General features: G+C 39.2%; 1 protein-coding gene and 2 non-coding genes across 4 annotated transcripts; all 3 read right to left on the bottom strand.

Annotated features, from left to right (window-relative positions):
* Positions 1-174: 174 nt before the first annotated feature.
* On the bottom strand, positions 175-25,364 carry LOC6573341 (protein Skeletor, isoforms B/C). 2 transcript variants are annotated; one of them, XM_015166882.3, is made up of 14 exons: positions 24,288-25,364; positions 13,183-13,259; positions 12,967-13,118; positions 4,556-4,667; positions 3,127-3,260; positions 2,967-3,051; positions 2,668-2,868; positions 2,438-2,458; positions 2,029-2,353; positions 1,757-1,971; positions 1,419-1,690; positions 1,221-1,351; positions 1,003-1,166; positions 175-936 (listed from the first exon to the last, which is right to left on the bottom strand). In XM_015166882.3, exons 1-14 carry the CDS (start codon positions 24,502-24,504, stop codon positions 766-768), a joined length of 2,277 nt encoding a protein of 758 aa, XP_015022368.1. In that variant the 5' UTR covers positions 24,505-25,364; the 3' UTR covers positions 175-765. The 2 variants fall into 2 exon arrangements, with proteins under 2 accessions (XP_015022368.1, XP_001999426.2); XM_001999390.4 differs by lacking the exon at positions 2,438-2,458.
* LOC6573342 lies at positions 15,796-15,961 on the bottom strand. Its single transcript, XR_047492.2, has one exon. It is a non-coding gene; the product is annotated as a U1 spliceosomal RNA (small nuclear RNA).
* LOC6573343 lies at positions 18,674-18,839 on the bottom strand. The gene has a single exon (XR_047493.2). It is a non-coding gene; the product is annotated as a U1 spliceosomal RNA (small nuclear RNA).
* Positions 25,365-26,258: the final 894 nt, after the last annotated feature.

The following is a 26,258-nucleotide window of genomic DNA, read 5'->3' as shown; positions in this document are numbered from 1 at the left end:
GCACATTTATTGTCATTTATTGTCATAGTGTCGCGTTTTTATTGTCGGTTTACATTTACATAGAACCGCTTTGTATATATATATATAGATATACATATATATGTATGTATGTATATATATGTATGTATATATATGTATGTATGTATATATATATATATATATATTACTCTATATATATATATGTATGCGTGTATGTGTATAAGTAGTAGTTTTTTCTAGAAAAATTACAAGTTTTACTTTAAATGTAAGTGTATAAGTAAGTTTCGTATTCCCATTGCAGACACGTAAAAAAGTAGAGTTCAATATACGTAAATATACAAAGAGTTTCCTCTGCGCATCCATTCGTTCAATCCTAAGCACGATCCATTGGCCTTACTGCATGTATTTCTGCGATTACTACCTGTATACCTACAGCTACACTAGGTGCAGTAAGTATGCACCTCTGCCATTTACACACACCCACGTACTATAGTTTTCAACAGTTTTACACCTTAATAATTATGATGAAGATATGTTTTTCTCAGATGATATTAGCCTGGTTGCATTGTTATTCTTCTCAATGTTTCAAGATCCTTGTTTTTTTTTTTGGCGATCGTTGAATTTTATATTTAAATAGTTGATGAAATTATATTATCGTTTAAGAAAGACTTTCAACATGGTTCAGGATATGTAGATAGAGTATTCTAGATATGCTCAAAGCAATCACCTTGTCTAACAAAAGATCTTGAAACACCCCTAAACAGCAGTTTACTGACAATCTGGCTGTCAAGCCAGCAAACAATTTGTCAATCTAGATCTTGTAACAACCAGGCTGAAGACGGTTAACATCATGTAGAAGAACAATTGGTTCCGTTCGAGCTGAAGTGTCGTAGATGCTGTGCTTGCGCCGGCATCCACCACGTTTATCCTCCAGCCCAGATTATTGTGGGTAAAGCACTGAAATACGGAATGATACTCATAGCTATACAGAGAGTTCTGTTTATTGTGAACAAGTGGGTTTACCTGATAATATAGTGTGTCAGGCGCATCCATAGGCACCGTCCAGTTCATATAGCCTGGCTCACCATCCTCACACTTGAAGACCAGTGTGCTCTTGAACTGCTCAAAGTTATCGAATTCAGCTGAACGATCTACAGTTCGATGCTCCCATTCGCAATATCGACCCACTGAAAGAGTATCGAGTTAAGATGGTCTCAACGATTTATTGGGGATTCACTTACCGCCAGTGGGTATCGCATTGCCGTCTTCATCGTATTCAACTCCCGCATAGGCCTTCTGCTTGCGGGCCTCTAGTCCAGTCTTTTGGCCCAGACCACCCTCTGGTGAGTCCGTGATGTAAAATGGATGATATCTATTGAGAATTACATGACAGATGATATTATTACTATGCCAAAGTTAAGTATATAATTGGAACTTGCCTGGCTGGCTGTGCAGGATCGTTGCCGCCTTCGATTATGAACTCATAGGTCAAGCCACGTTCCACAGTTATTTCGGGAATCAGAAGATCGTTGATGTACCAGGCAATGCCCCATGAAGGTATGCCCGTAATCGCTGTATATCCACGCTTGCCCCCTGTGGCTCCAATGCTAGCGCGGAACCTCTGCTCCCCTTTGATCTTGAGCGTAGGCCACGGTTTGGGGCCGCTCTCGTCCTTGATATCATACAGCGAGTTCTTACACGAGTGATCGTTCTGCAAGCAGAGGTAAATCAGAGAGTTAAGCGACTTTGATTTATTGTAGATTTAGTTGCAGCTCACCCGCTTCGAGAAGTTGATGCGAATGTCGTCGGGATTGTGATCGCTGGCAGTGTGCGAGTGGGCGTTGGCCTCCTTGCGGGCATTGAGTGGTCCTACGGCCGCAATGATCGACACCTCGCGATCGATGGGTATGGGCATGTCGTAGATGGCTTCATTGGTCTGCAGCAGGCGCTTGTAGCGAATGCTGGTGACGCCGCCTTTGCGATCTCCACTAACTGCATATGCGAAATCTGAGTCAACTTGCGCAAAGGCAATTAGGGAAGGTTACATACCCACAACCACGTTGTTGCGTGCGCCAAGTCGCTCATCCGGACAGACGCCACGTTGGCCGTCGCACTGGGATAGATCGGAGATAAAATAGTCTTCAGCGCGGAACACTCGAGCGTTCGAATCGTAGAAAGCCACCACAACGTCGGACTGGGCCATTTGTGGGCGCCCGTTGGCTCCGGATAGACCGAAGGCCATATACTGATCCTCGCTGATGCGTCCGAATAGTTCGATCTGCACGTATTCGCCCTGGAGCTCCCACTTAACCTGCAGCTTATTCGGCAGAATCTCACGACAATTGGAGTAGACGGGCCGCGGTGTTGTTGTTGTCTAAAAACAGCAGAAAGGAGAAATAAGTTTAAGAGATTCCCCAAAAGGACTTGCAGCATGCGTGTGGCCAGGGCTAGTACTTACGGGTGAATACCACCATGATGGCTAATGCGGCGCGAATGGGTTAAAGAGATATACAATTATGAGTTGTGTGGGAACGAGTATATGATTAAATACAGGTTTGTGTTAGTGTTAGTGCAAATGTGCGATTGGCTAACATATGTAAATATATATGCATGTGTGTGATATACATATATGTATGTATATGTGTGTGTTTTCAATTCAATTGCTGATTTAGGCTACTTGCCACCTACCGTAATTTTCGTCTGGCCCAATGCAGGCGGCACATCCAGGTCTTTGGGTATGAAGACATGTCCAAAGTTGTGTCTGTACTCCACGCACCATACCGCCAGCCAATCAATGTCGTAAACGGTCAAACTGCCGGGCAATTGAATCTCGATATCCTCGCCCTGGTAGCCACGCAACGGGTCCAATGATCCTACCTCATTGGGTACCTAAATCATCAAATATTGTGATAAATATATATGTTTATAAAACACATTAATTCTATACTTCATATGCAACATTTCTATATTAAACCCCTAGTACATACCTTAATGCCCATAATATTCGGTTCGCTGCCATTGCCCACCCAGAAATAGGCATCGGGTCCGGCGCCATCATAGTGCAGATTGGGACTGAAAAATGAACGATACCGAGAATATACTAATCTGATAACAAAGGGGACTAGACTTTCTACAGATTAAGCTCACATATAAAAGGTTTTGGCGTCCAGAACGCTTATGTTGCTGGAGCGAAGTCCGTGGGCCAAGCGTCTAAACTCTGGCAGTACTCGAGGCTTGGGCACATCTAAACCCGGCGGTATGAAGACTTCACCGAAATCGACCTGAAACACAAGGAAAATCAGACAAAAACGTAAACATAAATAGATGGAATGAATTGAGAAAGCGCATACAGTAATTAGTGTATTTGTAGGGTCGGATTAAATTCAGTTTTTACCTTGCTGTTGTTGTATACCAAAATATTTGTATATAAAAGCTTTATATACATTGAATTGGGCTTGTGAGGACCCCCCAAAAAATAGGTATGCGCGCGCAGAACTCCATAAAACCACACAAATACACAGAAGCGAACAAACCCCCAATCTGAGCAGCATGCGCTAGTGTGTAGGTGTTTGTGTGTGTTTGTGTGTGTGTGTGTGTGTGTGTGTCAGCCCCCAAGAACTTTTTGGCTGTCAGTCAATGGAAGCGGAGAAACAGAGAGTGTGCGTAACACAAATACAGCCACAAGGGCGCAAACAGACACACGTATACGTGTACGTATATGTATTTAAAACAGTAACAACTCGACACCCTGTATGGTGCTTCTCTGTACTGGTATGTGTATACGCTAGAGTGTTTGCTAGTATGTGTGCCTATTTATGTGTATGTACATACATATATGCAACCACTTGAGTTAATCAAAAATGTCTGCTGTAATTTATTTTACCATGGCGGCCATCTTTGGCTGTCACAGCTCCACCCGGTCACACACAACGTCAGCCCCAACTCCACGCCCCAACGCCCAACGCCCAATGACCAACTCCAACCCCCAGAAAAGTGAAGCTGAAAGAGTTCACATAGCTTGCAAAACTTTATTTTGAAATTTAAATGCATTTTTATTTGCTGAGCTTAAACAGAAGTGAGTTCCATTTCAGCTCGAAAAGGAATTTTACTCTTGTGTGTGTATCCCGGCACATGGATTGGGGCTGCATGAAATGGGGAGCGGTCGGACTCTTGGCTTTCGGATGCGCATTTGTCTATGCAAAAATGTAATTACAAATCTAAAAAGTCTAATGAAAACAAACTTTCCACTTGGCTAACAAAACTGACCCACATTCAGGAGCAGCATCCAGAAAAAAATCAAAAAATAAAATAAAATAACAAAATGAAAAAAATGAAGGAAAAAAAACGCAAGAGTAAATCGATGCTTGCAACTTTGCTCTGGATGAGCGTAATGCACACAGGCGAAAGACGAACAGGGCGGGGGATGGGAGGGAAAAGCCTTTATCCAGCTGCAGTTAAATTACAAAAATGTAATTACAAAATGGTCTTGGTCCGCACTAACAACACACATAAATCTATTCGGACGGCGCGTGCCGTTTCGAGCATCCAAGAAAAGCGGCAAAATGGAAGGACTTACCGTAAAGCGTCTGCACCATACCGAGAGCCATCGAATGTCCTTAATCCTTTTGCCCATGGGTAAACGCAGTATGATGTCCGTATTGTTGTGCGCCTGCAGAACGGGCGGATCACTGCGGGCCGCCATGAAAAGAGAAAGAAACAGTAGTTAGTCAATAAAGCGGGGGCTTTGTTCGAAGTGCACCAATAAAGTCGTTCAAAATCCACCTAAGAAGCACTTCGCATATATCCAACCCATCCATTTACGTCCATACATCGGTCCATCTCGATTCAGTGTGAACTGAGCTTACACAGCGCTTATTAAAAGTGCGCAGCTATCAGGACAATGTTCTGCCAGCTTGCCTGTCCGCTTGTCCGCTTGTCCGGCTGCCCACTGCCACTGAATGCAGTCCTGTGGCCTCAAGGCTGGTCTTTGATCCAATAATGGACAACAGAGCACGCCTCCAATTTGCCCTGTCAATATTGACGAGTGCTTGTAGTTGCAGTGTCATTAAAATTAAAGCAAAACCACCCGGAAAATTCCACAATGTCAACCATGTATATGGGCTGTCTATGGCATTGTAGTAAACCCTATCTTCCCCGCCTATCTCTCTCTCTCTCTCTCTCTCTCTCTCTCTATCGCTCTCTCTATCTCTCTCTGTTCTTCGCGTCATCTTTTTCAGTAATTTGCTACAAGCGAGTGCACAGCCAATTAATATATTCAATATCCAAGTGCAAGCATTTCATGTTATCTCTTTCTACTTTGATCAATTGAATCAATAAACCACAAGATATTACAATTTGAAAATCATTTCATATTACTTGCTTTGCACACAGACAGAATTGGAGCAAATTTATCGTTTCACACAGTTTTGTGCAGAAAAATATATTTTAATATGGAATATGCTCTTAGCAAAATGGGTATTTTTATACCCATTGAAAAAGGGAGCTCATTTATTATCAATTCCTTTTCATATGAGTATTGAGAAAAATATACACATTTTTATATTTTTACAGACTTTTACATGTCTTATTTTGTGGCTCCTTAAATACCTTTGAGCTGGTTACAGAGTATCATAGCATTGATGCTGTTTTTTTTTTTTTTCTTTTCTGGTGGTCCTTTTGCTGCATTTGCTGACTATGATGAAGATTTATGGCCAATGCAACGATGCGAGCCATGTCACAATGCTCCCACCCACACCCCAATAATCCTGCATGTTCTGTGTTTGCCTGCGCACAGAGCTCTATAGCTGCTACACATTTACCAAATGTACATATAAACACAATTATGCCCATAAACTGAAGCCAACTTGGAAACTTGCAAAACTTAATTACATAGCTGGATTATTAAAAATTCATATAAAGAACGAATTTTACCTGAATGTGAGCATACGAATATTTCTAATTATGAAATATAAACTCTTATACCTAAGATTTTTCCGAAATCGGAAAGTGGATCTGGCTTTGAGTTTTGGGCTAGATCGAGTATTCTGTTACTATGCTACTCGTTCTAATACACTAAACGTAGCAGGGAATTTGTTTTGTAATTTTTATGTGCAGTCGATATTATCTGTCAAACTAAAGGTTTTACATATGTTCGCAAAATATTATATGTTTTATATGAACTGATAAGGATATACGATTTACATGACATGCTATTCCGATCAGATATCTAATATAGGCGAATATAAAACATTGAAGTTTTTGTTAAGAGGCTTACTATATAAAATATTATAATATAAGACAGACTTTCTATATGTTATCTCGAGGGGAAGCTTGCATATTTGACAAGTACGGATTACACTTGATTTTAGTTTATGTGGTGATAGAGAAATGGAAGAGTATCATGATAACATTCTACCAGTGTTGATTCCACAGGGCAGTTATCTTTTTATTCGTATAATAATTTATAAGCTATTGACATCTCATATATTTAATGCTCATGCCACTCTCAACTTGATTGTAATATATGTAATAATAATTAAATTAATTAATTTAAAAATATACAGGCTAATCAGTGCCTGTTCGGATCACACAACTCATCTTTGTTATAATTTACAATTGACTTTTTGTGTTTCCGCTGATTATTATATTCCATATAAGTAATCCGTCATGTGCTAAGTTCAGTGACAGCAAATAGCAAGTGAGGGCGGCAACGGCTGTCAGTTAGTCAGTCAGTCAATTCGTCAGTTTTGTGCGCTGCGTAACAAGTGTCAGACAGGCCGCAATCGACATTAAACATTGGACACGGCTAAGCACTTAATTTACACCCTCGAGAGGACATTCGGGCTGAGGGTTGGGCGCCGTGTTGACCTTTAATGAGCCCAAAATAAATTGAATGGTTCTATGTCAACAGTGCGACGAATGTGTGTATCTGTTTAGCTGTGAGACAGATTCATTTTGATTTCGCCCGGCTGTCAGGCAGCCTCACATTCTGCCTCCCCCGGAGTGCTATTTGCCTTTGACTTTGGTTTTCGCATTGCAAATACGTCTGTTTGTATCGCACTTTATTTGAGTTACGGGTCTGCTTTTGCTACTGACTACGGCTGCTGTGCTGTGCGGGCTCAAGATTCAGATACATTGATGCACTCAGCACACAAATCCATAAGGATTTATCGATTTTCCTATTGTTATTTGTTTTCGATGGTCCTACACAGACACACGCACCCACATACATAGAGAGAGAGAGAGAGAGAGAGAGAGAGAGAGAGACGAACTTTCGCCCAATTAGTTTGAAAGCCTGTGAGTGTGTCCTCTGTCCTGCGTCCTGTGTCCTGCAGGCATCCCGCAACAGCCATGTTTGTTTGTCTAGCAACCAAAAACCAAAGAGCAGAGCTATTGCAAAACGAGAACAGAGTTCAGTGTGTCAATCACTAGTTATTGACTTGACTGCGTTCACAATTTACGTTGAATGCTTCAACTTGTTGCTCTGCCATATTTTTGTTTCTGTTCTTTGAGTTCTTTTAGCTTGTGCCTTTTGCCTTGTGCCTTTTGCCTTTGCTAGCTGGCTGACGTTTCACATTTGCTTGCGTTGCGGAAAGGCACAGCTATCGCGTCTGGCCCACCATCCAGGCAATGAAACGAGCAAACTCAGCAGACGGCAATCGACAACCGTCACACAGTGCCCCCATCCAGCATGGCTCAATCATCCGCCCCCAAACGAACATCAGACTTATGTACGTATATATGTATATATGTTTGTTTGTATATATATGTATACGGAGATACACCCATCTATTTTACAAATTATTATGAATGTTTAATTTTCGGCGGTGATGCTGCACTCCATCCACGTCACAAACAGCATCAGCACCAGCCAGATGAGTCCCGGGCAACGACCACTCAATTAAATTTGTCTGCGAGTACAAAATGTGTCGTAAGGGCGGAATTCGTGGAATGTTTTATTGGTCACGCCTCTTGGATACCCCCCATAGCTACTCTGTACAATGTTCCTTATGCAATATCATTATTATGAAATAATAAATGCGTCTAAGTGTGGGAAGTTGCATGACGAGGCTCATTGAGCGTCCTGCTTGGACAGTCCTATCAGGATGGCAACACTGATACGAAACGTAGAGTTGAGAAGAACTAGAGGAAGACCGCTTGGTCTTAAAGTTGTTAAATTAATCATAGTTGTCGGAAGTTTTCTACGGTTGTTTAAGTTGCATTCAATAGTTATATCTCAATACTCTGTTGAATTGCAATGTCAATTACATAATTACATTAAACACACATTTGTATACTCAATAATTGTGACGAATATATTATTTGTATATACATAAATATAAATAAATTGTCATTATAAGAGAAGAATTTTATGATATTTCAAGATTATGATTCAAATTTCAAATATTCTCAATGTTTTTCATGGATTACACATTTTCTGCAGGTGGTTAAAAAAGGCCTAAAAAAGTAGGGGTCAAACTACAAACAAAACATCTCAGTGTCTTTAACCAGCTGGGAAATTCTATTCTATACACCATCCCTACATTTTTAGTAACTTTTATTAAATATTAAATTTACTAATAATGAAGACTGAATTATAATTTGATGTCGATTAAGATTCTTCTAAAATATCTTCATTTCAATACACTTTACTCATAATTTATTATTGTTTTAAAATTTATTTAAATACTAATGAAATAAATTTGATATTCACAAAATTTCAGATTGCGGATATTCTTGAATCTGATATGGAGTGAATTTCTTTTATTTAACTTTCTCTGTCTCCCTTTCTTAAGTTTCTTCAAATTTCAGCTACAGGATTTGCCACTTTTAAAGGTGCCAGAGCGAAAAAGTGCCAGCAACAGGCGGAACTACTTGAGGCATTTGCCTGTTTTGTCGCTGTTGGCGTCATCGAGTTGTTTCCCGGGCTGAATACGGGTTTTTCACGCTGTTGATTAATTAAGTTAAGGGCATTAAAGGCGAGCAGCAGCCGTCGGCAGAAGCAGCAAGAGGCATTTTCGCGCGTTGCCGCTGCTTTGTCAACGTTGATTAACGCTAACACAATAAATGATGGGCCCTGGCTGCTGACAATTTTGCATTGGCAGCGCTTCACAATGGGCATAAAAACTAAAAACTTCGTTTTGCCACTTTGCATGCAACACATTTTAATGAGATCAGCATAAATCAGTATCAGCTTCATCAACAGCGAAGAGTCGCGAGGAGAGATGGAGGGTATAGGGTGGAGGGCGCAGCGTGGAGTAGGGTGGAATTGCATTGGCCATTGTACAATTTGCTGGAAATGCAAATGAGCAAATGAGCAACAGCCGACGGGCGTCGTCATGGCAATGGGGCGTTAATCAAAAGCGCGTCACAGCAGCTTTTATGCTTCTCAAAAAATTCTAATTTAATTACTTATGCTTGATGCATCCATTGTGACACACAGAGCGAGAGAAAGAGCAACAGAGAGAGAGAGAAATAGCGACAGAGAGAGAGAGAGAGAAAGAGAGAGACATACACACACACTCATACTCACACTCACATTTGATTATAAAAGGAAGCGAGCAGCGCTGTCAGCAGCTCCTCAACTAAAGGCTGTATTATATAATTAGAGCTGATTGGCAGCCGTTCAAGTCCAGGCCCAAATCATAGTCGAGGAGGAAGTCTCTTGCTCGTCTTCAGCTCAGAAGCATCAGCAAAGCATCTTTGTCAGTTTTTCTCTCTTATTCAGTCTCTCTCTCTCTCTCTCTCTCTCTGTCACTCTCTATTCTACATATATATTAAGATATGCATGCATCTATAAATACAAATAAGCTTCTAAATGATTACACACAATAAATGCGCGCAATTAGTTCGCCCAAATGTATGCTATGGTTAGCACTTAGTAACGGCGCCACATAATACAGCAATCATTTGCGCCCACCTGCCACCCCACACACACACACACACACAGAAGAAGGTGCATCTGGCATGTGGCATGGGTAATGTGTGTGTCTGAAAGCGTAAAAGCGTGCAATCGTTGCCGCGGCGCGTCTCGTTCCGGCCAGGAACTACGGTGCCACCCCATATTTATACACAGATACACACACACACACACACACACACATGTATATATGTACTCACACACGTTCAGTAGTGCTGCCGCGATATGCTTTTGAGACGGTGTCATGAGGATGAGGCATGCCAGTGTTATACATTGAACTAATAAAGCTCGGCACGTGGCATCAACAATGAAACGCATTAAAGTCGATTACAATATGAAGCTGACGACGGGTGGGGACCACAGGGTTTTTACTTTCAGCAGGCCGGAGTGAGGAAGAGATGGGCTGCATACCCACTCCCATGCCCGTGCACATCATCAAGCAGGAACACAAACCGCGTGACAATCGCAAGGGCAGGAGTAAGGTCTAAGCCGGATGTAAAAAAAAGCGTTTCAAAAGCAGCAAATGAAAACAAAATGCTGAAAACTGATTTTACTTCTTTTCTTTTTATGGATAAAAACAGAATATCATATGAAAATATTGGAAATCTGTCAAGAAATCTCTTAGTTCGCGAATCGGCTTAATATTTTTTCTCAAATTGTCAATATATTTATAATTTACAATTTATATACATAGATTACGGTTAAAGACAAGAGTGAAGAAGGGAGAATGTGACGTCCTTTGCAAGCTGAAACTAAAATTCAGCTCAATTCAATATTGAATTTTCGAATTGCAGTTGATATTAAATTTTTAATCAATTCTAAAGCATAAAATGTCAACTTTCATAGCAAAACATTATTTTCTCTGCACTTTCTGCTCTCAATCTGTATTTCTAAATTTTTATTATGATGGCTTTATTTCTGGCATTTAAAAACCAATAAAAAATATATGCGTTTAAAATTCATTTTTTTATGATGTAATTTCCATGAACACCTTTGCTTTGACACAATATTATTATACTAATAGAAAGGTGTCATCACACAAGTACAAAAGAATAACTAAGTGGAGTACTTCCACTCCCTCTGCGCAGTGTGTTGAAAGCACATGAACAACAAGAGAGAGTGCTCCAGCTGGGACACGGCATCACACGGAGATACCTTGAGTCACATACCAAGCTGCTGCTCCAGCATTGTTCGTTGTACACAGAAGCTTGCACACATACAGGGCCACACACAGTCGTCAATAAGCTACTTGATAGATGCTAACATTTCATTGCAGGTGTACGTATTTATGTAAGTTTATAGCACAATATGCGACAGAGGAAGCTCGAAGGTCTAATAAAAAATATGTAAGATTCTTAAAACTGTATAGCACATTATAAGTTGCCCACAAAGTTCGCAGAAAACTTGTTTATTTATAATATTAATATTTGTAATTGAATGGAAGTGGGAAAGCTCAAACGCGACTAGAGGATTCCCTGAGCAGCGATCAGTGTTTTATAAATCTGCTCCATATTTTCTATATAACATAAATTTATACAATATTAAATTAAATTTTTAAGCATCTCTGTTTAGTTTTTTAGCTTAAATTGTTTCTAAAAATAATCTTGAGTCTTCTTTAGATAAATATATGTATATTAATATTATTATATAATTCATCTATATTTTAGAATATCTATATAACCATATTTGATCTGTCGCCCTCTCTTATATAGTATTTGTGCATCGCTTACACCGAGAAATAAACTGATAGAATATATAAATATATATCCATTATGAGGTCATACAGGCTTCCTCCTGCCAGTTGAACACACTTGGTCGGCTATATTCAATGGATTGAATGGATCTAAAGTACTTTTCGTGCATGCGCATGCAAATATGTCAGTATGTATGTATTTTTTGTACACAATGATTGTTATTTTAAGGCAGTTCAACATCAGATTTTCTTTCGGAGCGGGGTCTGACAGGAAAGCGATGCTGAGGTATGCCAGCTATAAATACTGTTAAGGCACCTGACTGAATGTCAGTGACAAGTGTTGGTACTTTACCTTTACCTTGGCATGTGATAAAGGGCGATTATTTTCGCAAAGAGCATAAGACTGATATCTAAATGATAATGATAAAAATAAAAAAAATAAAAATAAATAAATAAAAAAAACTGAGGCGCCCCCAAGTGCCCAATGCTTAAGCAGGCATCAAATGGCGTCAAATTGTGTGCGCTGCGTCAGTATGCGGCTCGGAGCAAGCTCAGCAGCCGAGCAGCTCAGCGCGGCTTAGTGCAGTTCAAGTAGCCGGCAATTCTGGCATTCGCTAAGCAGGATGATGAAGGCGCTGAGCAAAAAGCAAGGTAAGTAAAATACGCATAACCTTGTGCCTGGGCGGACTACAAGTAAATACCAACAGAATGCGGCTAAAATGTACTCGTTCTTTTCTTAGTTTCTTTCTCTCTCTCTCTCTATCTATCTCTTTCACACTCACTTCGCTACCCCTCTCGCTCGCCTGCACTTGCGGCAGCGGCTTTCATTGTTTGGTCTTGTTGTGGGCTGTTGCCAATGCCACAAGCTTACGAGCACACACATACACATACATATATTCATACACACAGGCTCGCCAAACACAATACATACATATGACCGCAGATCTAATGTAAAGAAATAAATGAGTTTTTCGCATTAGGAGGCAACGAAGCGACAACACCAACAACAACAACAACAACAACAACAACAACAACAACAGCAGCAATAACAACAATAATAAAGCATTAAGCGAACGGAACGAAAGCGACTTCGCAAATGGCAGCCAAGATGAAAAATGTTTTTTAATTTTTAAAAGTGGTTTCATTGTCAGGCGTGCGTAACGTAAAATCTGCAAGGATATATAGCACGCACCCACATATACACACACTCTATCCCACACACACACACACACATGTATATGCATATGCAGACGCCGAGTGTTAGGAAATGGCCCGTTGCGCTCGAGTGGACGCCGTCAGAAATGTCGCCCCATGCTGAAACCCCACAAGATTCCACCAAATCTCAGTGCATTGCAGAAGCATCAGCGATACATACGAGCCGGTATATTCCTCCGGATAGGGTATTATATAGCCCTCGGGCGATGGTCTAGCCGTTTTGCCCACCCAGAAGAAGGCATCCGGTCCGGTGCCATCATAGGCAAAGGATTTAACAAACAGCGTTGACTCGTCCACGGCATAAATGGAGCCCTGCAAAAAATACCATACGAAACTCTAATTTCTATTGTGGAAGCCGTGCAGTCAGTCCGCCTACCTTAATGCCATGAGCAAAGTTCGTAAACTGTCCAATGTAGCGGCCATAGTAGGGTTCCGGTGGTGCTCGTCCTGCTCCTAAAAAGACCAAGATATGAATGATTATCAAAAAACAGTTAGTTGGCAACTTTGGCAAAAATTAAGTAACTTTTATGTTTTAGTTTTTGCATATAAAGACACACACACACACACAAATAAACAGATATATACAACTATTCACTCAGTTACAGATACAGGCTACAGTTACTTGTAGTCAAAGGAAGGAAGCTGTAGTTTTATATTCATAATCCGCAGTCTCTTGAAATGCGTCAGGCACCAACAAAAAGCGTTAGCTGCTTTACAAATTAATCTACTTTCCAAAAGTTTGCCACAAAAAATGTGCACGTTGCAGAAAGTTTCTGGTTCTGTTTCTGTTTCTGTTACAACTTCAGCATCAGTTGGATTCGCATTTCAGATCATCCATCGCAGGTCCTGTTCTGTCCTGTCCTGCGCTGCGCTGGCTGCCCGTTTCTTACCTTCAAAGGACGATTATTTGCTTAAAATAAAGCAGCTTGTGAGAACAGCTATGAAAATGATGCTGATGCGGCAGATGATGATGATGATGATGATGACGATGATGATGATGATGCTGATGCTGATGATGTGGTTGATGATGGCAGACCTCGACTCTGTTTGCAAAACTCTTGACAGGTCCATTGGGAGTTGTAGCTACCCCGCTGTGACTTCGCCTTGAAATTGATTGAAAGCCATGAAATATATTGAAATTCAATGCTAATGTTGAGGGAGGAATTGGGCCGGGAATTATAGCCAAATATGCAACTGCACGCCAAACTTCATTTAGAAATTTATAATTGTGTGTAAAGCGATATGCAGAACTAATTGAGAGCTCAAACTCGCATAGAAGTATATCCTCAGGGCTTCACTCAAGTCGCAAGGATAATAAGTACTTCCTTTATGTACTTGCTGCAAGTTTAAGCTGCAGCTATGTTACTTAGAAACTCATTTAACTGAGATTCTGAGAACCGGCGCAGTAATATAAAACAGCACAACATAATATCCACGCTGACAGTGAAATACTCTTTGATATTTATCACACAACTTGGTGAATGAGAATAGACGAGCTACGGCCAAGGGTATAAGGGTATTCGAAGTGCCACAGCCAGGTGACTACAGCTTGCACAGATTTTAATGGCTCTCGGTAACAGGGACAAGGGTTGGCTGAACAATTGAATGCCAGGGTATTCCCCAGAATGTCTCAATTGTATCGATGACAAAAGCGACGATGGTAGCCAAGACAACGCCAACGTCACTACCAATGGCAATAGCAATAGCAATGGCAATAGGAATACCCATTCAAATGGCAATCGCAACAACATAAACACCAACTAGGACGAGGGCTATGACGAGGACGAGGACGACGTGCGCTCTGCGTAATATGCATTAAATCTACTAATGCGTACATTAATCTCCTCTGACGGCTTGGACCGGCCCGCGCAAACATGCAGCACGTGTCTCCATGAAATATACGTGCTCGAGGATATTTATACAATGTGATGACGAGCACGTTGACGTTGATGTTGTTGTTGTTGTTGATGATGATGTAGAAGCTCTTGCTCTGCCTGTCTTCATCTCTACACTCGCTCTCATTGAAACACTCATAAAGGGCTGGCGGCGGGCGGTTGCCTGGCTCTAGCCTAGGGCTTGGACGGCGCAACTATTGTTGTTGTTGTTAATAATGTTCGGCAGCCGTTAGGAACGGATGGGCATTGACAGCGCCAAGAGGGCAGATAAAGCTACAGCCACAGTTACAGCATGCCGAGCAAATAATAGTCAACTGGCCATGTCTATCTTTCTCCTTGACTGACTGAGTGTCTCGACTGCGACTGTCTCTTGATAGATATTTCATCATTGCGATTGATATTGAGATAAGATGTTCCACAGCTGATATGGTATATGAGGTGGCACGTTGCCAGGCAAGAATGAGTTTTTACTGACTGTGAGCCAGATTTTTGAACAAACCAAAATTTAAAGGGCGACTGAATTTCGAGCAGGAAAACTTTCGTTTCGGGCTGCCATAACAAAAATCACACTTAAGCCGAGAGCATCTCCTGCATATCCCAATTGCAAAAAATCGTTGAGCATTTGCATCTTTCATCAGGCAGTTTAAGCTCTATAAATTAACTGGTTGCCAAGGGTATTACGTTCCTCAAAGGGGAGTAGCAAGCAGAGAACCATGCATAACCCGTCTGCCGTCTGCAACAATAAGCAAAGCTGGTCAAAGGGTTGGGCATTTTGGAAAACTCTGGCCACACCCACACACCCTCATCTACATCTGCATCGGCAAGCAAGTGCGTCTTCTCGCAACTGTCATCAAATCCAACATGACGACGACGACGATGGCGATAATATCCACGGAGATAGCGCACTGAAAGCCGTAACCACAGGCAACCGGCACACACCACATAGAGCAGACCATTTAAGCAAAGCTAAGCCGATTTAAGGAAACCACCTTATACTCGTATTTACGACGGTCGAGCTGAGTTTCGGACTAAAAAAACAGTCGATGTCGAATGAACCAGATGCCGCAAATATGAGATCGTATTTATCAATATATGTCGGGACGGCGCGAACGCCATTCCCGGCTACCAAAAATTACACGCACGAGTTATTCACATTAGGAATAATCGCAGAGGTCAACTCAGCCGAATGTGCAATGACCAAGCCTCACTCCGGAGGAACCGCCTTCGTGATCACGGTTTACCTCTGCGCCAGGTAAGTATGCCTAATTCGACTCTGGGCTGGGGTTTCCATTGCTGAGCTGCTAGAACCGTTTGAGAATTACAAATTGCATTGATACAACCTGCAAAGTAGGCAATACTTTCAATGACACTCTCTATGTATGTATGCCTTGAGCAAATTATAATGCAGGATATTTATTGCAATTTCCTTGCCGAAAACCGAGGGCCAGAGATAATGAGGTTATAAATGCCACGGCGGGAACTGCTTCCAATAATCTTTATGCACGGTATTTATTCTATTTATTTACCCAGAGCTACATCAAAGGAACAAATGATAATTAAATTCGCACTAATCTGCCCGTAATTTATTTTATCACATGCCCATCTTCGACTTTGACGTCCTCATCAGCATTATCGTGCAGAGGGGATCTATACGAATAGCGCACGACGCACCACGCACACGAAATTCCAAATCAAATTTTCATTTACTTCCCAAATAGACTCTCGGAAAACAGGTTACCCCAGCAGCTCCGCACCGTCGCTTGCACCACTGCCCAAGCCAAAATGCTTGACAAGCCCGCGGGTTCATTGGTTGGTCGCCCAACATCATTAAAGCTCGAAAATATTCCTCCCCCACGCGTGTTGTTGTCTATGCTGTGCTGCTCAGCCCTGCCGTCACGGGGGATGCGTGCCAAGAGTGAGTGTGTGTGTGTGTGTGTGAGTCTGTGTGTGTACAAGTATTTGTGTTTTGTGCATGTGTATGGATGGCAAATCGAATAAAATTTAGCTGACTCAATAAAAATCAAAAAGCGTTAATGCTAACGATATGACTTTAACCTGAAACCGAGTAAATTGTTGCTTGTGTCAAAGCCAAAAAAAGGGGGTCGCACGTCCTCGTCGTCTCCGTTTTCCCTGACGAGGTCGACTACGGCGTGAGTTTAGGCGGAAAGGCAGCAGGATATGGCAACTGGAAGCAATATTGCACCGTAATCTGACAGCGACAATTTTCGGACTCCTTTCTTCGGGAACGGGCTTAAAGGCGTGCCACACAGCAGAGAATCGCTTAAATAAATGATGATAAATAAGAAAGCGCGCAAAAGGCAAGGATAAAGGAAAACAGCTAATGAAGAGAATCAAATAAAATCGCTTCAACGGCTCTGGGTTAGCTTAGGATTGCCTTCGACTGGAGGCTGCATCTCTGCGGCTGCTATTGATCGATGAATCGGCTAGCTCAACTATAGCCAATGTCAGTTATTCGGAGACAGCTCAGTGTTTATTTATGTTACAATTACCATCATCTACTAATAAATCATCATGATTGATATAATCGATTTAGCACGAACAGAAATTAATTTTATAAAAGAGTTTTTAGCTGTTTCGTAAATTATACAAGATATGGAATATATGCCAACTCATATTTTGGGTACAAATATATAAAACCGAGATTGATTGTACTATCAATGTGTAAAAAGACTCTTATATACGAGTATAAGATTTCAGTTTCATTACAATGGATTATATGCAAGTTTCATTACATAATAGATGTATACTAATAGAATAATGAAAACATGTGTCCTATGTTTAATAATTATATTTTGTATAGACAAAGCTATGAATGAATACAACTCAATCATAATTTAATGAAATAAAATATAATTTAATTTGAAAATAGCCCTTTACAAAACGGAGCATATATACAGCTTTCGCAGTAGAACTTTATGAAGTCAAGCCGAAAGATTTAATACTAAACAATAGTTTTCATACAAAACTACTAAGAAGGACGAGCATACATAACTAAATTAGTTGATTAACTTTACAATTCAAAGAAACTGAGAGCATCAACAGCTAAGTTGCTTTAAGAGCAGTGTTGCCAGTTTAGTCTATTTCAGGTTAGATCTAGCTTATCTGAAAGTGGAATAGCCAGAAATAGAAGAAGAGTATACAGAGCGATAGTGCTAAACTGCAGTGTCTGCCATTTAATTATTATAAATATTAACATATTATATCAACATTTCCTTTAAAAAGCATATATATTCTTATACAGCGTAATGAGACAATCCGATTTAATTATGCGTATTTGTTTGTCTGTATATTTGTTTGAAGAACTGTCTCTCTCTCTGCATGTCTCCCTATCCATCTCACAGTCTGTCTCTCTGAGTAACTGCCTAAGAAAAGCTAGGGACGGAAAAAGAACTATAGAAAACCATTTAAGTTGCTTATATGTATGCAACAGTATTAATTTAGTATTTATATTTAAGTAAAACGAGGCTAGAGTGCTCTCATTGGTTACTTAACGCTAGACTGCAACGAACCCTCACCTGACTGGCTGACCATTTGAGCGCCACTTGGAGAGTTTGAGTGAAAGTGCGTGCAGTAAAGATAAAGAGTGAAGCGACCCTTCAGCGAAGCATTAAAGACTAAAGAAAATACTTGGAGGAAATTATAAGAGGAAATGCTTTTTGAAGCAATTTATACAGAAAATAACTTAAAGAATTATGTAGGAGCTTAACAGAGACAACACAAACAAACAAAATTAATAATTTCAACAGACTTTTGATAAATAAAAAAATTGATTCAAATTGTTTCTGACTCGCGCCATCTTACTTAAATTTCTTTTATAACTCAATGAATCATCTATTCCGGTATTTTTCTTTTAGCCAAATGTAGCTAATATCATTGGACCATTCTTCTATGCTAATACTATGATAATCGTACTATCATTAACAGTTTCAACAATTATATATATTCATATATGTCGGGACGGCGCGAACGCCATTCCCGGCTACCAAAAATTACACGCACGAGTTATTCACATTAGGAATAATCGCAGAGGTCAACTCAGCCGAAAGTGCAATGACCAAGCCTCACTCCGGAGGAACCGCCTTCGTGATCACGGTTAACCTCTACGCCAGGTAAGTATGCCTAACTCATCTCTAGCCTGGGGTTTCCATGTTAACATTGTCAAAACTGGTTGGGAATTACGTTTGTGTTGGCAATTAAACTCCCTTAGATATACTACAGATTTAACTGTGTGAGCTGTAAGAATGGGTCAACTCAGGTAGAATTGTGAAGACTTCCTATGTGGAAAAGTGCGGGATTGCTGCCGAGCCTCTAAGGAAGACAGTTTTGTAATTAATTACAATTCAATTTCTGTTTTGTCTCTTGCATACATACATATATGAATTTATAATCAGAGCAAAAAATACACATTTATTTATTTATTTGTTTATTTTTTATATTATTATTTGGTTTATTAAATGTAGAAACGGTACAATCAGATATAGTACTTTAACAACACATTTATATACATAAAATTAGGGCCAAACCTCACTGAACTTGTGAGGACTGAACACATTTATTATAAAGATGATTTTCATGAGTAGTTTTCACTTCCGGCTAGCCTAGTTTTATTTTTGATCCGATTACTACTTGCTTATATATCTTCCCTTGTGAGAATTCCACTTCACAATGCCACAATATTTAATCTTTGGTCCCAAACATATCATTTGTTTCTTTCCGGATTTGAGCTTGAATTGTTTTTTGGTAAGCCAACACTCGTGGGAGATTTGTAAGCTACACGCCAATCGCCCGTTCCCCCCCAGTGTTTGAGAAAGGGGCGGGACTGCTCAGTGCAAAGTCAGCGTAGCTCGCATTTATATTTATTTCAATTTTATGACTTCATGTTGCCTAAAAACCAAACCACAAACGAAATGAAACTCAAATATGTGCACAAAGTTTCACAGCGGTCGACGGGGAGTCCGCTCAGCCTCTGAGAGTCGAGAGCTGGGAGTTGGGAGTTGGAAGCTAAAACTTGCGTAGCAGAAAGCTGAACAATTCGTAAATCCAGAGAGCAGATTAGAAATTTTGCGCGGCAATATCACATAGAATGCGATAGAAAGAGACGGCGGCGGCGAGAGGCGAGAGGCAGAGAGGGCGTATAATGCTTTGGGCTCGGGCACAGCTGAGTCGGGCTCTGGTGAGATGAGGGCAGGGGCGTGGCGCATTAACACCCACACAAAAGTTGCGCAGACATCGCTGCCTCGGTTCTGCACGCCGTCTGTTTCGGTGGTGGTTTCGTATGCAACCACAGGCACCGGCATATAGCATTCACGGCTACCAGAAGCAACACTCGCAACAACAACACAACAACAACAACAACAAGAGTAGAAACCCGAAAAAAAAAAACAGAAATTGCTTCTTGGTTGGCAGCGCACGCTTCAGCTAATTTAATCTCTGCAAATTGCTCGACAATCTGCGCGGCATTAGAACTACACACGTGAAAAGTGATACATTCGCAGACCCACAGCATCCACCGACCCGCGCCCCAAGCTTCCACATTCACGCTCACGCTGGCTGGGTGAGTGGCTGGTGCGAATTAGATTACATTGGATGCTGGAAGTTAGCGCGCTTAGTTTTATGGCCATCGTTTGTTAAACGCCGTTGACTGCAAATACCCGATAAGCCTGTCAGCGCCATTTCAATGCCACTTTTGGTAGTGTCCCAATCTTATCCAAAAATAACAATTTTCTATGTGCCATTCATGTAAACCAGCAACGGGCTATTTTAATCAGTTTGCAACGCCGACTGTTCAATTGGAGCTGTCGAGTGATACTCAAGGCAACAGCTTGTGATGTATAGAAACTATCAAGACGAGCTTAAAATTTCAATTGTCCGACTACAACAATAGAATAACCTTAGCTAATTGTAATTAATATTGCTATTGATTTCCACATCTTTTGTCTGATGGACTCAAAGCAAAGTGCAATCACAACTTTGTTGCAAGCTAAAGTTAATAACTGTTGCAAGAGTGAGTAATCATATGAATAGAAATTTAATCTGCTGTATTTATCTATGTTAATTTATGTAGGGAGCAAAGGCTTCGTTTTCAGAGTATTTCATAATTACTGAATTATAGATACTAAGCAATAAGCTCCAACATAATGTGTAGACTGGCAGAATACCCAAATGCTTTCAGATCTATTTTCCGATATCATTGTTGGGCATATCAACAGTACTAAGTCACTCAAATCGTAGAAAGCAGTTTTTACCTCAGCCTAAAGATATGCAGCTTATTTTGAAATAAAATAATTTACTGTCAGTTGAATTATGTTTATTTGATTAATTCCAATTAAGAGCATTGAATATTTAAATATTTATTAATATATTATTATTATTTTGTATATATTATTTTTTATGAATTATTTTTTTATAAATTTATCAAGAACTGTTATTATTATTATTATATGTTGAGCATGGCATGGTTATGTTTAGCGCTACAGTAAAAACTCCCAAGAGTATACCAATTAACATAATAAATACAATATTATAGAAATAATGTATATATATATGTAGGTATATAGGTTTTTAATTCATACTTAAATCGTTTGTTTCTTTCACCGAGCTTGGGAATTTATTGAGCTATTTGTTGAGCTGCCAGCCCTGATTACATTCACCTGACTAGGCGAACGAGTACTAAAGCAACTTGAGCAATCTCAATATAAATTTTGAATTTGAAAGTCTAAGGCAGTTGAGCAGACATTCGCCATTTATCAATTCATGAGCACTGCAAACTATTTCAGCTGAGCACTTGACAAGCCGGTACTCAATATTGTCATTGTACACACTAAGCACGCCTGCTGCTGCTATATATTATATACGTATATACATATATGTATGTATAACTTCGCTACGTAATTCTATATACGCACTTTCGTTTTTTTTGCGAATATTTGCTGCATGTTAATTAGCCGCCAAGATGAACAACTGCATGCCAATGCGGTTGAGCTCAGCCTCAGCCTCAGCTCGGCTCAGCCTCAGCCAGAGCAACTGCGGACTGCGACTGCGCTTTTCATTTTTTTAAACAGTTTCGAGCTCGTATTTATATATATATTTTGTTTTTCTATCTCTCTCTCTCTCTCTCTCACTGTTTAAAAAGACTTGTATTACGTAAGCGGCATATGGGCTGACTGACCCAGCTGCCGAGTCACTTCTGTTTGTGCGCCGCTTGGCAGCCGCAACCAACTTTTGCTGTCTTACTTTTGGGCCAAGTTTTCGGTAAGTGTCTGTGTGTATGTGTGTGCGTGTGTGTGCTTGTGGGAATTGTGTGCCAAGTATGAGCAGACAATCGTCAACCAGTTTTCCATATCACTCGATTCGCTTGCTGACAGTACTCACATTTCGTTATTTCTGAAAAGGAAACAAACGCCATCAGCTCTTATTCGCACCGATATGAATGATTTAGCTTGTTTCGGTTCATTGGCCTCTCTAATGTCTTATCGGAGTGATTAGCATAATTCAAATTCGAACGCGAATGCTAAGAATAATTTTCGGACATAAATAATGCTTACAGCTAAAATATATAGGCCCAAAGCTTCAGCAATGGTTCGCAAATGGAACCTGTAGGAATCACACAAGAACCAATAAATTATTCAATCTAAAACTAGAAATGATCTCTTAGTAGAAAAACTGTTGCGAAAGGCCAATATCAATGTCGGGCAATATCAAGCGGATCCGTCAAACACAATACTAAAGTGGAATTTTTAATTTTTTACTAGTTTTAAAAATTTAGCTGGATATTAATAAGCTGATATATTTCAATATTCAATATGTAGAGTAAACTAGATCTATTGATCTGATATATATTGCTGTTGCAGTATTATTATTATATCAGTATTATTCTCTTAAATATAAGAAGTATATTATGATATAAAATATAATTTATATTCATATATGTATATTAGTTTTTGCTAAAGTTCGAAAGTTAGACAAACTTTTGGATTCACATACATCATTCAGATTAGTTCACATCTCTTTCAAAATTTGTTTACATATAATTCAAATTCCAGCAAGAATACTATATATATGTGTATATAAGAATTTTACAACTATCTATGTGATACAGTATGTGTGCAGAGACATAAAAGCCGATTAGTTAGATTTATATGCATATGTATTATGAAATCGAAATGAAGTTTTGGATTCACGTTATAGCAGTTACATATTTACATAGATAATGGTTAAAAGCCCAACAGAAAAGGGCATCGAAGCGACCAATAGCGTGACCAGCCCAATGATGCCAACGGTTCAATGAACCGAAATTACCTTCACCCGAGCCCCCGTTAAATGGGTGTTAATTATGATAATTTACTGGCCAAAGCCCATGTATTACTTGTGTTCCGAAACAATGGCTATTCTTTGAGCTCCAACTTAACATTTACAATCTTTACTTATAAATGCTAAATTCACGTAAAAATGGAAATCTTGTCACAGCGAGACAATGTATATATATATAAAGCTCAGCGGGCATGCAATATATTTGTTGGATGAATTCCGTTCGTTATACCTAATTATAAAAACTTTAAACTGGCTTTTACTTTATAAAAAAATTACATCTATTCACTGAGTTGGCTCTGTGCAATGAAAGGCAAAAAAAAAAGTAAAAGTACTTGATTCAAGCTCATAATACTTGCTTATGAATCGGAACACCTTAACAGTCAACCACATTTCAAATCTGAATTTAAACACATCCATCTAAGATTATATAAAATTATATACAAAATAAAAAAAAAAAACATTTCGTGTAACTTTTTTGCAAACGATGTTTTTGCCTTTTTATAATAATGTTCTCAGACATAATCAATTTGGAGAAACCATGAATTTAATGAATATTTGAAGATATTAATGATACACTAGCCAACAGAATTTATTAGCCAAAAATTTGAATATCCATAATGAAGCAATGGGACTATTCTATTTTCAGATTCGGATATGCATATGCCCTGAAGGCTCTCTCAGAAAAGTACGGGTTGGTTCTTTAATTTTGTTGACCTGTGTAATAATTGTAGACACAATAATAATTCTCACAGAGTACACACAGTTGTTAAAAAAAAAAAACTTTATAATAGTTAGCTATGGAAATGACGCATCATTATTTTTTCCAAACGCAGGGTAGAAATTGTTAAGGTTTGGGTGTTCATAATTTTGTGGAACTAACACTCGACGGCGGCTGCTTTAATTGCACTTGGCCAATTTTGAAGAGCTGAAGAACCTGAACTGAGGTGCGCTGAGCTGATGGATAATTGTTTTTATGTTGTCAATGTTTCAATTATATTCAACAGTTGAATTTCGAGACTCTTCAAATATTGTCTAGACTCTCATTGAGTCTGCCAGCTGAGCTAAAAATATGAAATATGTATTTGTTCACTAAGCGACTAAAATCATTTTCCTTTCTTCTTAATCTCTGACTACAAGTACTTACAGCTTGCATTCAGTTATTAAAATACATCCACCCATAAGCTCACGCACACCCACACACACAAAGAAACATAGATATGTACATATGTATGTATAAATAGAATGTGTTACTCACCTTGACAGACCTGGCAATTTAGCAGCAGTGAAAGAGCTACAACAACAACAACAACAAAAGCATAGAGCTGCGACCAAATGCTGTTTAATCCTTGTGTTGCCGTTGCGTATGTTGTTATCCTGGATCTAGACATTGTTGCAATTGTTGTTGCTGCTGCTGCTGCTGATTCAGTTTGTTCCTGACGACGCGTTTTTATCCACACTGAAGACTGTTCCATGCTGAAAGCTCTGGTTTTTTTTTTTTTTTCAATAATATTTCTTTATTTTTTTCCAATGCGACCAGAAGTTAAAAAACAAATATTCCGACGAAATTGGCTGCTGCTGTTATTGTTATTGACTCTGGACATGCGCTTCCGTGGGCGTAATTTTGGATATAAATAATTTTGGCAGGTTGTATTGGGTTTGAATTTCAGGTGGGCTCTGCTTTAATTCAAATTAATTCCGTTTTTGTAAGCTGTTATCACTTGCTCTCTCTCTCTCTCTCCGTACCTTTTCCCTCTCTCTCTTTTTCTCCCTCTCTCTCTCTCTCTCTCTCTCTCTCTCTGTGACTTGGTGGGCGTTGAGATTTGTTCGAGTTGGCGGTAAATGATTTGATGTGATTCGTATCCAATTCAATGTATTAAAAAGTCTTTATATTGATTCAATCTTTTTAATGCTTGGCTCCAATTGTATGATTGGTCTACAAAGTGTTTGAGATTTCTATTGTCTTCGTTTATTATTACTATTATTATTATTTTTTTTTTATTTTTTATTTCACTAACTACATTGATATTGATTAAGTTTTGCTGTAGCTTATTAAATTTCTTATAGAAATTTTTCTAAATTATTGCACATATTTCACTTTGTTTATGATTTCGAATATTAAATGAACTATTTAACTTATTCATATATGATTTTTGTTACTTTTATTCGTTTTGTTATATTTATTTAAAGTATATGTATAAAAAAAAGAAAATGTTTTTAATTGGGCTATGCCCATTGCAAGAGAACGTTTATAACGTTCGATTTTTTATTTTGCTTCGTTCATTTCACAGTTTTTAAATTATAAATCTTGTAATCAAGTGAACGAAAGTATTTAATTTTTTTTATTTTAAACAAATGGGCTTTTAATTTTTGTTAGTTGTTTTGCTGTAATTTCTTTAAAACTTTAAATATGTGTGTGAGGGAAATAATGAAACGGAAAATAGCGATTTGAACGCCGCGGCTCGTAAAACGCGCGTCAGGAACAAGCTTCGGCCTCAGACTGAGTGCCGCGTAAATTCCAATAGGCGCTAAGCTGCTTTGCTGTGGCTTTTGGTATTTTTTTAGGATTTTTATGTGCTTAGTATTTTTTACACTCAGAGAAAACGCGCATGCTTGATAATATTGCAAATGTTTTGATTATTTGATTATTTAACTAAGTACTTCAATGTTTTTCAGACGTTTTATCCACTAATGTCAGCCTATAATGAGAAAAATAAATTTTAACAAATAATTATTATCATTCGCAACAGTCGATATGTTGGTCACACTAGAAATGAGCAAGTGGTCACATATAGATGGCGCTTGAAAATGTCGTTATATTTAAAAGTTCATAGGTAAACGTTCTTTGTTCCAATATAAACAATATTTTGCTAAGGACATTCAATGTAAATAATATACGAAGCTCCAAAGTTTGTATGTGGCTTGATGTTTGTGTTTCTTGTGGTTACTTTCCTAACTTTACATATTTGCGTTTGCGGTTGTAAGCTTTGGTAATAGGGTTATTTTAAATTGCAATAAGTAGAGTTTCTGACATTCCGATAGCAGGGCAACTCAAAAAAACTAGCAATGCAATTCAACTGATAAAAAAACATTCAACTAGACCGGCCAGAAATGCGACACAGCCTGTGACAGCGCGGACCGGGGATTTTTATATATAAGATGTATACAGACTAACATATATACATATGTATATACAAAATGGAGGACGAACAGCAATGGCGCTTCTGCC

The sequence above is a fragment of the Drosophila mojavensis genome, unplaced genomic scaffold, assembly GCF_018153725.1.
Source record: "Drosophila mojavensis isolate 15081-1352.22 unplaced genomic scaffold, ASM1815372v1 contig_16, whole genome shotgun sequence".
Lineage (NCBI taxonomy): Eukaryota > Metazoa > Arthropoda > Insecta > Diptera > Drosophilidae > Drosophila > Drosophila mojavensis.
The sequence above is the reverse complement of the archived record's forward strand: the minus strand, read 5'-3'. Positions and strand labels throughout refer to the sequence as shown.

Bases quoted from the DNA above. Each gene is read 5' to 3' on its own strand.
- LOC6573341 (XM_015166882.3), bottom strand. From the start codon at position 24,504: ATGGAACAGTCTTCAGTGTGGATAAAAACGCGTCGTCAGGAACAAACT. The intron at 13,260-24,287 runs GTGAGTAACACA...TGGTCTTTTTAG, and splicing joins AAATTGCCAGGTCTGTCAAG to GAGCAGGACGAGCACCACCG. The intron at 13,119-13,182 runs GTAGGCGGACTG...TATTTTTTGCAG, and splicing joins ACTTTGCTCATGGCATTAAG to GGCTCCATTTATGCCGTGGA.